Below are 16,903 nucleotides of genomic sequence, written 5' to 3' on the forward strand. Positions count from 1 at the left end.
GTAGGATTCAGTTATAACCGTTACACGTAGATTTTTGAAATGAAACCTGCTTAACTTTTGTAAGTAAGCTGTAAGGAATGAGCCTGCCAAATTTCAGCCTTCTACCTACACGGGAAGTTGGAGAATTAGTGAGTCAGTGAGTGAGTGAGTGAGTCAATCAGTCAGTCAGTGAGGGCTTTGCCTTTTATTAGTATAGATAGTACTCCACCAGTTAAGACCTAAGTCCAACAGTTATAAGTGTGAACATGAGGAGAAAAACTAGCATATTAATTAAATATCATTTATGCAAGGTACTAGAAATGATTATATTAGGGCCCAGGGTTAAGAGAATTGTACTGGGAGACATAGAATACATTGCAGCAGATTCAGTTAGACTGCAGGTACATCCACATAGGAAAAACTACTGGACACATATAAAATCAATAAATTATCCATGCTAATAGAATTCCTTTACTTTTGCAATGAAAAGCCACATCTTATTTTGGATTCTTACCTTAATTATTTCTGTTTCTTTAACCTGTCCTAGTACATAAAATGCATTGGAGTTTAATTTTAATTTAAACATACATACATATATTCACATATATATATATATACACACATATATATATATATATACATATATATATATATATATATACACACACACACATATATATATATATACACATATATATATATATACTGTATGTATCCTCCTTCTAATATACAGTATATATTCATTAGCACTATTGTATTCTAACATACAGGTATTACATCAATCAGAAGTTATTTTCCCACCATTTAAAAATTCAAATTATTAAAAAACCTAATGTGAAAAAATGACAGAAAGTAGACCTACCTTGCTGTATTAATACATCCACAGCAGGAGGACCCATACCAGCATTTGCATACTGCTCATTTGGGTGTTTGCGATTATAATGTCTTTTCAGAGACCCTGATATGTTGCAGGAATAATGGCAATGAGCACATCGAAAAGGCTAAGGGATAAAATAAAAAAGAGAAAGCAAGTCCACAAAAATTTATGAAAAAAAAAAATTCCTTAAATCCATGGTCAGTTTACAAATATTAATTTGCAAATAGGCACACATAAAGCATAAGCATAAACAAAATATCAAATTAAATATAATAAGCACATTAAATATTGTAACAAAAACAAAATATTTTAATAAAAAAAAACTAAACATTTAATGTAATAAAAATATAAATTTTGGAAAGTAAAAAATAAGAAATGTTTAAAATGGGCATAATAAAATTATATGGATTGACTCATAATATAAAAAAGTACATTAAATAATGCATCTATCAAAAAAGTGATCTAATCTGAAGTTATGTTTCAATTCCGATCTTCTACCTTATAGCTACAGCCAATACATTTAACTGTCCAAAACAACTGGAGAGTTAAGAAGACTGCAGTACATTTTCCTTTTAAATCCATAGCCAGACAGAACCACACTGTATTTATTCTACAGTTTACCTGAAGCACCCAGATTGACTTGGAAACAATGGAAAAGAGGCCATGCTGTATCAGGGTCTGTGTCTGTTATCAGCCTGTGCTGTCCTGCTGAGGTTTGGAATCACTCTTGCCAACAATCCGATGACAGAATATATATTTTTAAATAATAAAGATATGATATACATAAAGATTTGAACATTGATTTATTTGTGTATACTGTAATTAAAAAGATTACTATTTAGTTAGCCTACTTAACACATCACACCTCTTAAAACTAGAAGTAATCAAAAGGATCCAGCTGAAGTATTTTTGAGAAGTTAGTATTTCAAGCTGTTTTGGAGTATTACACCACTGGGCAGTTTCGGAGAGCACAGGGATTGCTGTGAAAAAGATTAATCATGCGTGCTCTTTAAAAAAGGGTCTAAAAAAATGCCAAGGAAATCGCGATCATCTATTTGTTTCTACTCATCATTCCCACAATTGAATAACCACTACAACTAACTTGGATTATAGTTTTGTTTGAATGTATGTGCCTATTTCTCCCCTGTTCACCTGGGGAGTGTTCCAAATCACATCAAATCTTCAAACTGCAATGGGAACCTGGTGGGACAAAACTTTACAATTTCTTCAGAGTGCTGTACACAGGATTTTTCATTCCACTCTCCTTCGTCATCTGCTTCTGCTTTACTGCAATGTGTTGGACTTTGTTGTGCTTATTGTTTGCTGTGTAGATAATGTAATTAATTTTCATTTTTGGGGAAATGGGTAGGGCATTTGCATACATGATTTTGTGTAATATTGTTTTTATGTTTCATGATTTATTAATATATACTTTATTATCTTTATTATTTATCACTTCATTCAGCCACTAATCAGTGTCTCTCTTTTTTCTATTTCATATCTGTGTTATATGAGTATTGATTTAGTCTCATCTATTTTTAGTATGTCATTTATTCATTCTTATTGTTATCTATTTTTAATCTGTACTGCTTTTTCATTGACATCTTGTAAAACACTTTGAGTTACATTCTATACATAAAAATGTACAATAGAAATAAATGTTGTAACAAAATAGTACTGTGATGTTTGCTGGCTCAGTTTACAAGAAAGCAGCCATGGACTCACTTCTGTATCTGCAGTTTCACTTATTCTGCAGACACTAAAAAAATCCCATTATAGATACCTGAATGTTATATCTTTTACTCAAAAACTTATTTGTTTATTTATTTATTTAAAACAAGTGTTCAGTTACTTGGCCAAAATTGACAATATCTGGAACGACAAGATGATAACTGCACCAACACAACAGTGAGAAAACATTCCATATTAACAAAATGCAAAGCAAGTCTGGATGCTGCTTAATACAATTTAGGGTCACAGGTTTGTTGAACCATTTTCCAGCATCATCAGGCTCAAGGTAGGAACCAAACATGGACAGGGAGCTAGTCAACCGCAGATTCCACTCATGGACACTTCTACATTTACACTCTAAACTCAGAATATGACTAATCTAATATGCATGTTTTGTGAAATGGGACAAAAAAAAACAAAACAAAACACGGAGTGGGTAAAACAATGCAGAAATGAGGAGAACATATAAATTCTGCACAAACACAGGCTGGGATGTGGGATATGAGCCCAGGACACGGGATTCTTAAAGTAGCAGCACTAACTAGTGTGCCACAATGCTTACAGACAAAGCAACAAGACATACATGAAAGAAAGTGAAAGTTAACACTGTGCAGACAAAAATATAAATACTTGTAATGCATAAGTAGGTCATATTGGCAAACCCACTCTTGGGTGTTTATACTGTATAACAATATACAAGTAATGTTTTGTTTACTGTAATTGCTCTAATGGAGAAATTAAAAAGAATAGAAGTGCCAGCTTGCTGCTGAGCTTGGTTCGGATTACTTATTTGAAGCTGGAGGTGTAAAAGAGGTAGAGAAATGCTTGACATATTGAAACCATGAACTTTTAAATGTATTTATTTCATCCAAGATAAAGCATGGATGACTTTACTGTTTCTTATTGTAAGCGTCAAAACTACAGTGTTTAGAGTATTTCGTTAAGCAAATTAATAACACACACAAATGAGAAAACAATTTCAGTTAAAATTACACATCATTATACTGTTTAAATATTGTCTCAATATGCCTCTAAATGTAATCAAAACAAAAATGTACAACAACAAGGAATGCTAACCAATGATGCAACTGGTTATAATCTCTTGTGAAGAGAGAAAAAGGTTAAATGGAAATGGTGGTTCCCTACAGACAACAAACAGAAGAACATGCTTCATATTGGCTCAGAATGTCTACAGTGTTGTAGCTTCGAGGAGATTTAATAAGACTGACCCAGTGTCCTTCCTTAGCTGTCATATATCTTAATGAACATATTAATTTTAAATATCCATTTACTACACTTACTTTTTCATGTTAAGTAGAAAGTATTAATAGTTGTCCTGAAGGTCTGACATATTACAAATGCAGTATGTATAAATCTGAAGCGTCCCTCTTCCTTGCTTCCAAAAACTAGCTGCGCGACAGTTAGTCACAAGGCAGTGTGATTAAATTGGATATGTGTGACTGCTTTTGGGCAGAAAAGACATATGCCTGAAAAAATGCTTTACTACTACTTTAATGTATAAGTGGATGCAATGTTAACACTAGAGTAAGTGTTAACATCGCATTGTGCATTAAGTGAAAAATTATAAAAGTGATGTTTACAAATGTAAGCAAATGATGAACATTAGATGTACAACAGGAAAATCCAATCAAACAATCAATACCTGGCAATAAGTGAAAAATAATCTAATTAAAAATTTCTTACTCCATAGAAATGAAATGACTTCACCATTATTTTAATAATCAGTTAGTAAGAGACTTCAATAAGATAAGAATAGATGCCCTTTAATAAGAGATAACTTAGTGATGGTTTATACATTGTCACACACGTGCGCATGGGAGGCAGCTAAAGGGCTTGAGTGAAGGCAGTTCGGAGGCATGCCGGGGTGTGGCAGAGTGCACTGACTCTTTTTCTCCTTTGCCTGTAGACCATCCCCGGGGGATTTCACCTGGATCTCCTGACATCACTTCCGGGACTGAGCCAATGGAACTCGCCACACCAGCTCCAGTCCCTCTGATGTCACCTCCGCTTGGTGGAAGACCACGTGCCAGATCCATACGACCTCACTTCCTGTCTCCCCTTTAAAACCTGCCCCTTTCCTTTGTTTCCTCAGTCTTGTTTTGGACTCGGTTGTATGCACTTCAGTGCTCTGTATTTCTACACGAAAATGACTTTGCAGCCAGGATACCACAATATACGGGTGGCTGCCCCAACTCTTTATCTGTCCATGTCTCGTTCGTGTGACAACATACAGTGATTTAGCTTCACCTTTTCCTAATCATAGGGAAGTCTGTGTAATTTAAAAAGAAAAGATAGGGGCCTACATTCTAGGAGATTGAAAGCTCCTTTTAGAAACTTTAAAATAGAATACATTGACTCTAAAACCATACTAGGTTGACTTGGACAGAGAACTACAACAGTAACAATGTCTTGTCCACACTTCCAAGTTAAAGAAATTAAAGAAGATAACATAGACAACCACTGTAGAATATTATGCTTAACATTTTAGGAAAGGTGATAAGGGGCTGGCAATCCCTATTATGTTCTGTACCTTAAAGTAAGCATGCTGCTCCATATGACGAAGTAGCTGAGGTTTTTGTGCTGCTGTGTAGTCACACACAGTACATTTAAATTGTCTACCTAAAAAAGGAGAAAAAAAAACAGTGATTCAATACTGCAGCAACCTTTAAAAAATGAGAGTCTGAAACTCTGTTGTGCTCAGTATTAATAAAGCAATAATGAACTATTTTGTTACCAGTAAGGGAGCGCCACCAAGCTCCAAACCCCAGATCCAATAATGTCTAACACAGTTACATGTTCAAATAATAAATTATTTAATCATTTATATAAGGATTATACAAATAACCACAGCCAATGATGACACAAAACCATGACACTCTTTCCTCTCCTTCCACCTCCAGTTCAGTGTTGCCTGTTGCCTCTTGACTCTGACTCATTGAGGTAAGGCAGCATGCTCCTTTAATGTTAAACCCGGAATGACTTTGGGTGATGCAGAAAGCACTTCCGGGGTGCTTAGGAAGCACATCCACCCAACAGTGCCCACTTGCGGCACCAAGGGACCCCAGTTCCCATAAATCCCTGCAGGTGTCCAATCTGAAACACCTCCAGTGGACCACTGCCACCTAAAATATGGGGGTTGGAACTCCTTCTAGCCACCGACGTCTGCTCATCTATCCCCTGACAGCTTCCATGTTGGCAAGAGGTCATGCCACCAGGTAGAATGCCCATCTGTCCTCCATGGCACTCACATAGTTTAACAGATTACTTTCAGTATTATCCATGGGGAATATCTTTCTGTGTCCTGATAATCCAAATATTCAAGCATTTGAAATATAAAATTCTTGCAATCATTTATATAATTTCTCTGTGAACTCTAGGTCAGGCAACTGTAGTTTCTAAAATATCACAACAGGAGAATTCTAATGGGCCACCTCTCTTATTACAATTTACACATGCCAGAAATGAAATATTATCATTTTGTTAGTCTTGGTCCCATTAGCTTTATGATAATTGTGCTCATCAGTAAAAACAGTTTAGGTCACAAAAAAGGTTAAGACTCTAACCATACAATAGCTGAAAATTAAAATACACCTCACACACTACGCAACACAAGGTAAAGGCATAAAAAATTATATATTGTACTGAGAGCTGACAAATTAGGCTATATTCTTCTCTTGTAATTCATATGGGTGATTTCTAGACCATGACACATTGTGCCTTAAATTAGAAGATTCATTTATACAGAATAGTACAATCTCTTAACTTTAGATGATAAATTTGGTATTTGTGAGGTTAGTATTTTTTTCACAAAGATGACATATATTAATTTTCTCTGGAAATGTAGCAGTGTTACAAATCAAAAATAAAGTCTGGGTAAAAAAACAGGAAAAAATGTGACAAGAGTTTTTAAATTCATGTGTTAACAAACCATTTTTCCCCCAATGTAATTGAGATTATGATGCATGAGAAAGCCAGGTGGCACAGCATATACACTGTCACCTCTTAACAGCTGGACCCTAGTTCAGTCTCAGGTGGGTGGATTTCTTTTTTTTTTTTTTTTTTTTTTTTATTGAATTTATTAAAAACATGTAACATTCCATACAATCAAGTCAAACTTTACAAAACTAAATTCAATTTAACCCATTAGAAAAGAGAGAAAGGCCAAAAGCCAGAGTAAAACATTTGAGAGTAATAAAGAGAAGAAGGAGTCTTTCTTCCTAATATAAGTGCATATTCTAAAATATTATTGATTAGATTCTGCCAGGTTTTTAAAAAGTTTTGAACAGATCCTCTAAGACAGAATTTGATTTTTTTTTCCAATTTCAAATAGTATATAACATTGGTTACCCAACTGACTTAACAGAGATGGGTTAGGATTCTTCCAGTTGAGCAAGAAAAGTCTACGTGCTAATAGTGAAGTAAAGGCAACTACAATTTGTTTGTCCTTTTCCACTTTAGGTTTATCTGGAAGTACACCAAACACAGCTATTAATGGATATGGGGTGATTGTAACACCAAGGCTGTCTAATAGGCATTTAAAATTTTTTGTCCAGAATGAGTTAATTTGGTGTATGCCCAAAACATGTAGCCTAGTGAAGCTGGAGCATGATTGCAATGTTCGCTGGTTGGATTTGCCCTGAAAACATTTTGGACAATTTTAAATAAGACAGATGTGCTCAACATATGATTTTAAGTTGAATAATTGAATGTTTTGAGCATATGAGTGTGGATTCTGTGCATGGCTGCCCTTCCACTCCTTTTCTGAAATGTTGATTAAGAGATCCTTTTCCCACTGTACTCTGGGATCTTTAAAAGAAAGGGACTTAAAAATGGTTTTATATATTATAGAAATGCTGTTTCAAGTCTTCAAGACTGATCAATATTTCTTGTGGAAAAGAAATAGGTGGGAGGTGAGGAAATTTGGGCAGATTTTGTTTAAAGAAGTTTCTAATTTGGAGATATTGAAAAAACGTGTTGATAGGAAGCTAATTTTAGAGTGCAATTGTTCATAGGATGCAAAGACATTATTTATATACAAATCTCTAAATGATTTAATCCCATACATTTCCCAAATATTAAAAACAGTGTAAGTTTGAGAGGGTGGAAAAAGGTGGTTATCATGAAGAGGTGCCACAGATAAAATATTCTCTAATTTGAAGTGCTTCCTACATTGGTTCCATACTCTGAATGAATGAAAGAACACTGTGCTGTTTGTATATTGACAATACCTTGAGTTTACTGAGGCACAAAGCAAAGAATGTAAAGAATTACTGCAAGACCAAGCCTGTGTGGGTTCATGCGGTGGACTTATTTCTTTGCGTGATTTGAATATTTTTCCCTGATTTAACATGAAATCCTCCCGAGAAATCTGATTTCTTCCTACGGTCCACAAACAAGAAGTCAGATGAGTGCAAACAGATGGACTGCCAATATTATATACGTCTGGAGACAACCATTAGTTAATTGTGCTTAAAACTGGGTGGGAATAAGGAGACTGGCTTGCTGAGTGTCACATTTGTAAACCAATCCAATGCCTTGTGAAGGTGGTGATAAAAGTAGGGATGGTGATTTTGAACTTTGACGATCAGAGGTTCTCTCGTTCACTTGGTCCGACAGACAGCAATCTGCAGTTTATGTTGAACCATCTACAGTCAAAAAACCCTAGTAGACACATAAATGTGTCTCGCTTGTGCAGAGAACACATTACACGTATTAAAAATATATCCTGATGCAAGCGAAAAATCCTTTCTGTAACATCAGATTATACATTGGCATTCAATGGAATCAATGGACGAATGGTAAACATGAATGATACGTTGTAGCAGGTTCAGTGTGTGCACTCAGTTGTTCTGCGTTATGATGACAGTGAAGGGGTCAATGTAAGCTTGAGAAAATTGGCAGCTATGAAAGAGAAAATATGCATTTAAAATATGAACTTGAAGTAAAAGGTGTGTCACACTCTGTCAAAAGGCCTGCCATTGAAGGAACCGATAACGAAGAACCACAGGACATGTAGATTTCAGCACTCAAAACACCTGATTCAACAAATCTGCCTAACAACACCAGAAAAACTAGGAAGAAGGCTATACAACATCCTCCTTCTAACTGCACATGTAAATGAATAACTAAGGAAATTTAACATTACTGTCTAAGTGGAAACATGCCATGAAAAAATAGCAATAGATGTGCATCTTAACACATCTGTCGACCACAATGCTTATCTAAACTATGCTTGCTGTTGTTATGTCATACAATGATGTAATAGTTAAAATGACAGAAAGATATCAAAGCAGACAGAGGCACTTCTGAAAAGTGTGGAGCCCAGCAGGTGTGTGTGTGTGTGTGTGTGTGTCTGTCTGTCTGTCTGCACTGTTGCAGCGCTCATCACAAGGTGTAAATTAATTATTAAGCTTCAGTTAGCTTGTGCTACTGAGCTCATGAATGGATAACAGCAATCTTAACTTTTTATTTTCTCTCCGTGTTTTGTTCAGTGCCATTGGCTCTCTCCCTGATAACTGGGTGGCGGTTTGAAACGCAGAGACAGGAGGAATTGGGGGCGGGTGTTTCAGGAAGAAGCACTGTGGGTGTGCCTTTGCAGCACAGGATTTCACCGCTATTCATTAGACACTTTATAACAGGTTGTCCCCAGATAAGTATACTCGTTTGAGAATCATGTCTGGCCCCTCGAGAATAGGGCATGGGAAACTTGAGACACATTGGCTTCTAGTCCTGATTTGGTTCCTGCATTGTAATTGTTGCTGCTAGGTGCGGCTCAGGTTCTATTTTGAATATTAAGTGGAAAAAACGATACAGGAAATTGATAAAAAGTATAATATGGAGTAAAGATGAAAATGATTAAGAAATATGAGCAAATGAAGGAAAACCTCCTGTGTAACTTCATCAGATTATATAACCAAAGAGTATAGCATTTACTCACTTCCTTATTGTTAGAAAACACAACTATATAATAACTAATACCAAATATTTTAATAATGTGGTTACAGTGAATAAAATAATGTTTTAACAATAAAACAAATAAAACAAAAAAAATTACAACAGCATGTTAATGACAAAAATCAGTCATGCCTGTTGTCTGAAAACATTTGATGAATAAAAGGTTCAAACTTGGGAAAAAGGCAATAAGGACAGGACAATAAAAGAGGAACTTTTGTAAACAAAGACAGATGTGCACATTTGTACACAGTTACCATAATGAGGACAAACAATCTCCTGACCTACTTTAATGTAACTTACTCTTTCCCCAACAAGAGTTGGTTAAAGCTTTTTCTTAAGGGCAGGATGAGACAATGACGATCCTCTCAAGATCCTGAATTGTTGCAATCCGTAAATTAATTGCTAAACAATATGCACATTAGCAAACTGATTCAAAGCAATATATTGCTAAGTATAGGCCAATAGAGTTATGTTTAAATGATACATAAGCAATATATTCTTTGTTTAAGAAATGTGCATATTTAAAGTAATTTGAATCTTAAATCATTATTATGCTTACTGATACCAAAGAAAATAGTAAGTAAAAGTAAAATAAGATATGAGGTACACACACAAAAGGCAGGGTGTTGAGGATGATCCGCTAAAGACTTTAAACAACAACTAATGAGCTGTTACACTTTTATCTTGACTGTTTGAAACGGGACTAATAGTCATCCCCGGAGATGCTAAAAATTCCAATCAATCTCAATAATTTCTTCCTTGTTTCCTTAAGAAACTCTTTAGCAAAGTGCAAATGAGGTCCACAATAGACAGTGAAGCAGCTGGGAAGAAATGTTTAGCTGTACAATTAAAATATCAGACAGCGTGGAAATTAGTAATAAAGCATCTGTATATCAAGCAATTAACTATGACTTTGAGTGTATAATATGAGGATGCATACCACTAATTCAATACCACGTCTCCTACGTGAAGCTAAAGCTCACTCTTCTCTGTTGTTTCCACACAGATATAGTTAAACATCTCTTTATACTGTGACACCTCATGTACTTCAGTGGGACAGTGATGGCAAAGCAACAACTAGCACTTGGATAAAAAGTGCCAATGTACCAGCCAGTCTATGCCCCTTTCTTACATAATAAAGGAAAGATTACAAAGAATACAAATTAGGCTCCTCTAGAGTTACAGGGTTTACTCTCAGTGAGGAACTGACAAAGCCAAGAACAACAAAATTAAATCATTGTTTTTCAGGATAAAGAGAAGCTAATTAAGGTTGTTTGTGTATCTTGTTATGATATCCCTGGAGTGTCTACCTGGGGATATAGTGAGCTAAACTCAGCAGAAATCAGTCCTTGGCAAATTCAGACAAGTGAAAAAGTAAGTATGTCCAATTGCTTTTTTTTTTATATAACATATGTGGACATACTGTATAAATATGTGATCTTCATTTACACAGTATCTTAAGATAAAGGTGAAGATAAAAAAAGAAAATGTGATTTTGCAATAATTTATTTAACAAAAAGTGAACTGTGGAAAAGGTAAGTGCACCCTTGGCTCTAATAGCCGGTATTGCCCGCTCAAGGAAACATTTCTAGCAGTATCTAATATTGACTTTAAGGAACTTTTGCCACTTCTCTATGCAGAATTCTTTCAGTTATATCCATCTCTATGAGATTCAGATCTGGGACTTGGCTGTTCCAAAACACCCCATTTCTTTATTTTTTGTTATTCGTTGGTTGATCTACTGTTATGTTTAGGGTTAATTTCATAATGCAAGGTCCACTTTAATTTGAGCTTTAATCTACTGACAACTGGTCTGACAATATCCACCAACACCCTCTGGCACAATGAATTCATAGTGGATTCTATGACAGTGAACTGCCCAGTTCCTAATGACACAGACCAGCCTTAACTAGAATATTCCACCACCCATGCTTTAAAGTTGTTATCAGGTTTTTCAGGTTAAATACTGTTTTTTTTTTTTTTTTGCCAAATATGGTCTTTTGGTACTGTGGCCAAATAACATGATCTTTGCCTAGGTGTTCATGGACAAATCTTAGTCTTGCCCTGATGCTCTTTCAGGACAGCGAAGATTTCCTCCTGGCACACTTCCCATGTAAATCTAATTTGTACAACCTCTTTATAATGTTAGACTGAAGAACTTTAAAATCAGTAATGGCAAGAGTTACCCACATGTACCGTGATGACATTCTGGGGTGCTTAGAGATATCTTTCAGCAGCTTGCATTCTGCTCTCAGGCTGAACTTTCTGGGGTGGCCTGGCTGAACAAGTTGACAGTTGTTTTAAATCTTCTCCACTTCCAGATGAAATCACATGACGCTTCACCGTGATGGCTGGCTAGGGCTTGAGCTCCTACTCCTCATGCCAGTAAAACCCATTTTTCTACTTTTTTCTCCCACCTTACCTTTGCTACTAAATCGACAGATTATACCACATTTCTCACTGTCACCAAGACCAGATGTCTTCTTCAGGGCGGAGACCCCATTCCTCGCCTACCAACTTGCCAAAGAAGCTAAAACATCCTCCACTTCCACATGATCTTCCAGAATGGTCGATTTCCAAATGTTTGGAGAACTTTTTAAACCCCTTCTCAGACTAATATTCATCTTTCACTTTATTTCTGAAGGCTCAGAGAACTCTTTCAACCTAGGCATGGAGACAACACCAAATTCAACAACAAAGAGTGAACCAAACTAAATATCTGAGGTTTAAATAAGATAGGACTCTAATGAACTTCTAAGCATTTGCCTCTGATATGGTTCACCTGACTCTAAATGTAGGTATTTATAGTAGTGCTAAATGTTGAAAAAGACTTCATTTTTTTCATGTAAAGTTTACAATAATGTTTATTTAAATTATTCAGTAGAATAAAAATGTGGCATAACGTGTTTGTTATATTGTATTACCTTTATCTATAGATACTGTTAAAATGAAGATCAAATCTTGATATGTCAAAATATAGTGAAAAATGAAAAAAATATTTAATGAGGTGTGCTTACTTCTTCACATGACTATAGCTAAGATATCCCCAGGAAGAAGTGCAGACTGTTTCTGCCATTTTCTCTGCCCTACTCAGACTGTTAACAGCCACAATTCTTGTCAGAAAAGGTGGACAGAAGGTACTAATGAGCTGTAGACACACACAGTGTTGTGAAGATAATCAACCAAAGTTACAATCTGTTAAAAAAAGTTGAAATAATATTTTTAATAAATTTATATTATTCTTGGTTTCAGAAGATGGATGGAAAGCAAAACTGCACAAATGATGGGCTGTCAAACAAAGGGTGGCAGGTATCTTTATATATTATTTAGGAAATTAAAGTGCTGCTTTCCTCTTTAGTTAGTCAACAATGGTGCTCCCCAGAGAGCGACGTTGAGAGAGAGCAGACATATCGGACTTTTTGGCCCAATCTCGCTGGAATTCCACCCTGAGCTAGCATGCTATGCTGACTCAACACCAGGCTGGTGCCCGACAGGGAGCTCTTCTGAGAACAGGCTGAAGCGGAGGTGCGGCAGATGGGAAGGAGTTGACCGAAGGCTCCGGCGCTTGGTTAGAAATGGAAGGCTAATCCTCCCTGTCATATTGTTTGCAAACGTTCAGTCTCTGGAAAATAAAATGGACGAGCTCCACGCTCAGATTTCCATGCAAAGGGGCATTCAGGATTGCTCCATATTGTGTTTCTGTGAAATCTGGTTGGGGGAGAGGACACCCGATGAGGCAATAACACCAGACGGTTACACGTCTTCAGTGAGGACCGACGCGCTGAGGACAGCGGTAAGACTCACGGAGGAGGAACGGCCGCCCTCGTCAAACAATCATGGTGTACCAACTGTAAAACCATTTCTAAATCCTGTTCTGAAAACGTTGAATGTGTGACTTTGATGTTAAGGCCATTTTACCTGCCCAGAGAACTGCAGTACAGCATTGTAAGTGTCGTGTATACCCCCGCCCTCCGCTAAAGAGGAGGCTGCACTGAAGGAGCTACTCGATATGACCAACGAGCATGAAAACACATATCCTGACTTCGCTGTTATTATTCTGGGAGATTTTAACCATTGCAATCTCTGGAAAAATATGCCTAAACTGCATCAGTTTGTGACCTTCCCCACTAGGGGAAATAAAAAACTGGACCATTGCTACAGCAACATCAGAAACGCCTTTTCAGCTGAACCAAAACCTAATTTTGGAAAGTCTGATCACCCGGCTCAATCCAGTTTACAACAAAAGGTTCAAGACGAAGCCAGTCATAGTCAGGACCGTTAACACCTGGACTGATGATGCAAAAGCTAGTCTGCAAGGCTGCTTAGAGGCCACAGACTGGAGCATTTTCAAAGAGGCCACTAACAATCTCCATGAATACACAGAGACAGTGAGTGACTACATTAGTTGGTGCACGTCCATATGTGCCCCTCCCAGGATTATGCATATGTTCCCCAACCAAAAACCCTGGTTTAATGGGGACATAAAACAGAAAATCAGGAAGTGGCGGGAGGCCTTCAAGTCAGGAGATCAAGTGGAGTATAAGAGAGCTACAGAAGTCCATCAGAGCAGCAAAAAGGGCTCACTCACAAAAACGTGAAGGCTACTACCTCAACCATAATACGCACAGAATGTGGCAGGGAATTCTGTCACAAACTACAGATCTATGAAAACAATCACAGACCCCCGAGATGCCACCCTTTCAGACAGCCTAAACACCTTCTATGCCAGGTTTGGCAGGCTGAACACAGACACACCCTCAAAGGCCCCCTGTGACCCCATGGATACTGCTTTCCAGGTGACACATACACAGGTCCTGAAAGCTCAGAAGAAGGTGAACCCCCACAAGGCTGTGGGACCCGATGGAGTTTCTCCCGATGGAGTTCTGAAGGCCTGTGGGGAAAAACTAGCTGGTGTGTATGCTGACATCTCCAACCTGTCATTATCCCAGGCAGTAGTCCCCCGTATTTTCAAATCCTTCACCATCATACCAGTTCCCAAAAGACCAGACACATCTCCCTAAATGACTTCAGGCCATGTGCCTAGAAAAACTGGTTCTCACGTACATTAACCATATGGAAACTGTTGACCACCTCCAGTTTGCCTATCACCCCAATCGTTCAGTGGATAACGCGGTAGCAATAGCCCTACATTACACTCTGCAACACCTGGAAAGTAGCAGAGCCTATGCCAGAATGCTTTTCCTGGACTATAGTTCTGCTTTCAATACCATTCGCCGGGGCAAACTGATCGAGAAGCTGACAGAACTCAGCGTCCCAACTCCCACCTGTAACTGGATCCTAGATTTCATGACAGATCGACCACAGGTGGTGAGAATGGGAGGACAGATGTCTGCTGAGCTCACAGTCAGCACAGGATCCCCACAGGGCTGTTGCCTCAACCCAAACTCTTCACCCTGTACACGTATGACTGTGTCTCCACCCAGGACAATACCATCATCATTAAATATGCTGATAACACCACCATCCTGGGGCTCATCAAGGGGGGTGCGAGTCAGGGTGCAGGACCCTGGTAATTAATATTCATGTCTATGGAGAGGAGAATGACCTCATCCTCAACACAGACAAGACTAAAGAAATAATACTGGACTTTAGGAAGAATCCTCCCCCTCTACAGCCTCTTATCATCAAAGGGACTGAGGTGGAGAGGGCCGACAGCTACAGATTCCTGGGACTGCAGGTTACATCAGACCTGAGCTGGACTCTTAACACCACAGCCACAGTGAAAAAAGCCCAGCAAAGGCTTCATTTCATTAGGCTGCTCAGGAAAGCCGGCCTGAACCATCACCCTCTCACCCAGGCCTAAAGAGGACTGATAGAGAGTATTCTTACCGCATGCATCACTGTCTGGTATGGGAATACCACACAGGCAGAGAGGAAGGCTTTGCAAAGAGTCATAAAGACTGTGGAGAGGATCACAGGGACAAAACTCCCTTCTATGGACTCTATATACGTGCATTGCTTTCAGAAAAGAGCAGAGGGAATTATCAGGGATTCATTCCATCCAGCTCACTCTCTGCTCAGACACAAAAACTATACGTACAATCTAAGACACAGCAGAGCAGACAACATCATCACTCACAGAACAAGGTTTTTCAGTAGCTTTTTTCCCACCACAGTCAGACTGATGGCAAAGCAAAATTACTGAACATGTGAAATAACCCCACATTACCTCACTTCACTTGTCACGTAAATGACGAGTGATAAATGTGAAATGTTTTAACTGTGCAATATCTGCAATATAATTGTATTTTTTTGTGTAGATATTACCACCATTTTGTATAGTGTTGGTATAATTCATATTAGGTATTTATATTGTTTTGTTTTTAATGTTTACTATGATGACTCTGAAAAAACTCACAAGAATTCCAATGTGCTTTGACTTTCGGTTTTATGCACAAATGGCAAATAAAGAAACTTTAAACATGCCAGGCCTTTACTCACCATCAGCTGTATGTAACAACTTGTGACTTTTCAAAGTGCTCTTTGATTTAAATTTCTTCCCACACATGTCACACAAATGTGTTTTCTCAGTGTTGTGTCGATTCATATGAGCCTTAAGATTGCTCTTGCTGCGAGTTGCATAATCGCACAGAGAGCACTTGAAGGGCTTGAGTCCTGAAAAGAGAAAACAATAAAATATAGAATGGGTGCATGCAGAGGCAGACTACATTTTTGGGACCTTGAAGCTTGAACTGTTATGGGGGCCCCTTCATAGCCAGCAACAAGGTCTGGGTAACCACTGTTATCTTCTCATTTTTTTTTTTTTAAATATAAATATTGAATCTCAGATTTTGATTAAAATTGTTGTACCATATTTATCTCGCAAATCAAAGCCACTGGTGTGAATAAAAATTTCCTATGCCTTATAGTTTTCGAGTTATTGGGGGGATGAAAATTAGGGAAATGTTACATACATGTATGATGAATCATAGAATGATGAAATAAAACACAGAAAAGACCACAAATAATATAATCTTTTATTCTAGACACCTAAGAGATTACATACTACATGAAGCACATTTTACAAAAAAACTTTTTTTCTAGCAACATATTCACGTCCAGTTGTGTTATAGCAGGGCTTCCTTGCAATGTCACTTTCTACAAAAAATATGCACACAGAATTTAATCGATCTTTAGTCATGGTAGACCGAAATTTGTTCTTTATAAAGAATATGCTTCTCTGCTTGTAATAGTAATAAGTAATTTTGATAAACATTTTAATCTCTATCATAAATGTTAATAGCATTTATAATTATTTTATATTAAATATATTTTGAATGAAACATCCTTAATTTGACATTTTTTCCCCATTTACGGCTA

The 16,903-nt window shown here is 37.3% G+C and overlaps 1 protein-coding gene across 2 annotated transcripts in view; it reads right to left on the minus strand.

Moving 5' to 3' along the window:
* LOC120515570 (zinc finger protein ZFAT-like) overlaps positions 1-16,903 on the minus strand; it is a 188,792-nt gene that overhangs the window by 52,960 nt on the left and 118,929 nt on the right. For both annotated transcript variants that reach the window (XM_039736664.1, XM_039736663.1), the window contains exons 10-12: positions 16,025-16,198; positions 5,139-5,227; positions 842-980 (exon numbers count right to left, since the gene is read on the minus strand). In XM_039736664.1, the coding sequence (XP_039592598.1) occupies positions 842-980; positions 5,139-5,227; positions 16,025-16,198 (402 nt within the window). The remainder of the gene's footprint in view (positions 1-841; positions 981-5,138; positions 5,228-16,024; positions 16,199-16,903) is intronic.

Source organism: Polypterus senegalus, chromosome 15 (assembly GCF_016835505.1).
Source record: "Polypterus senegalus isolate Bchr_013 chromosome 15, ASM1683550v1, whole genome shotgun sequence".
Lineage (NCBI taxonomy): Eukaryota > Metazoa > Chordata > Cladistia > Polypteriformes > Polypteridae > Polypterus > Polypterus senegalus.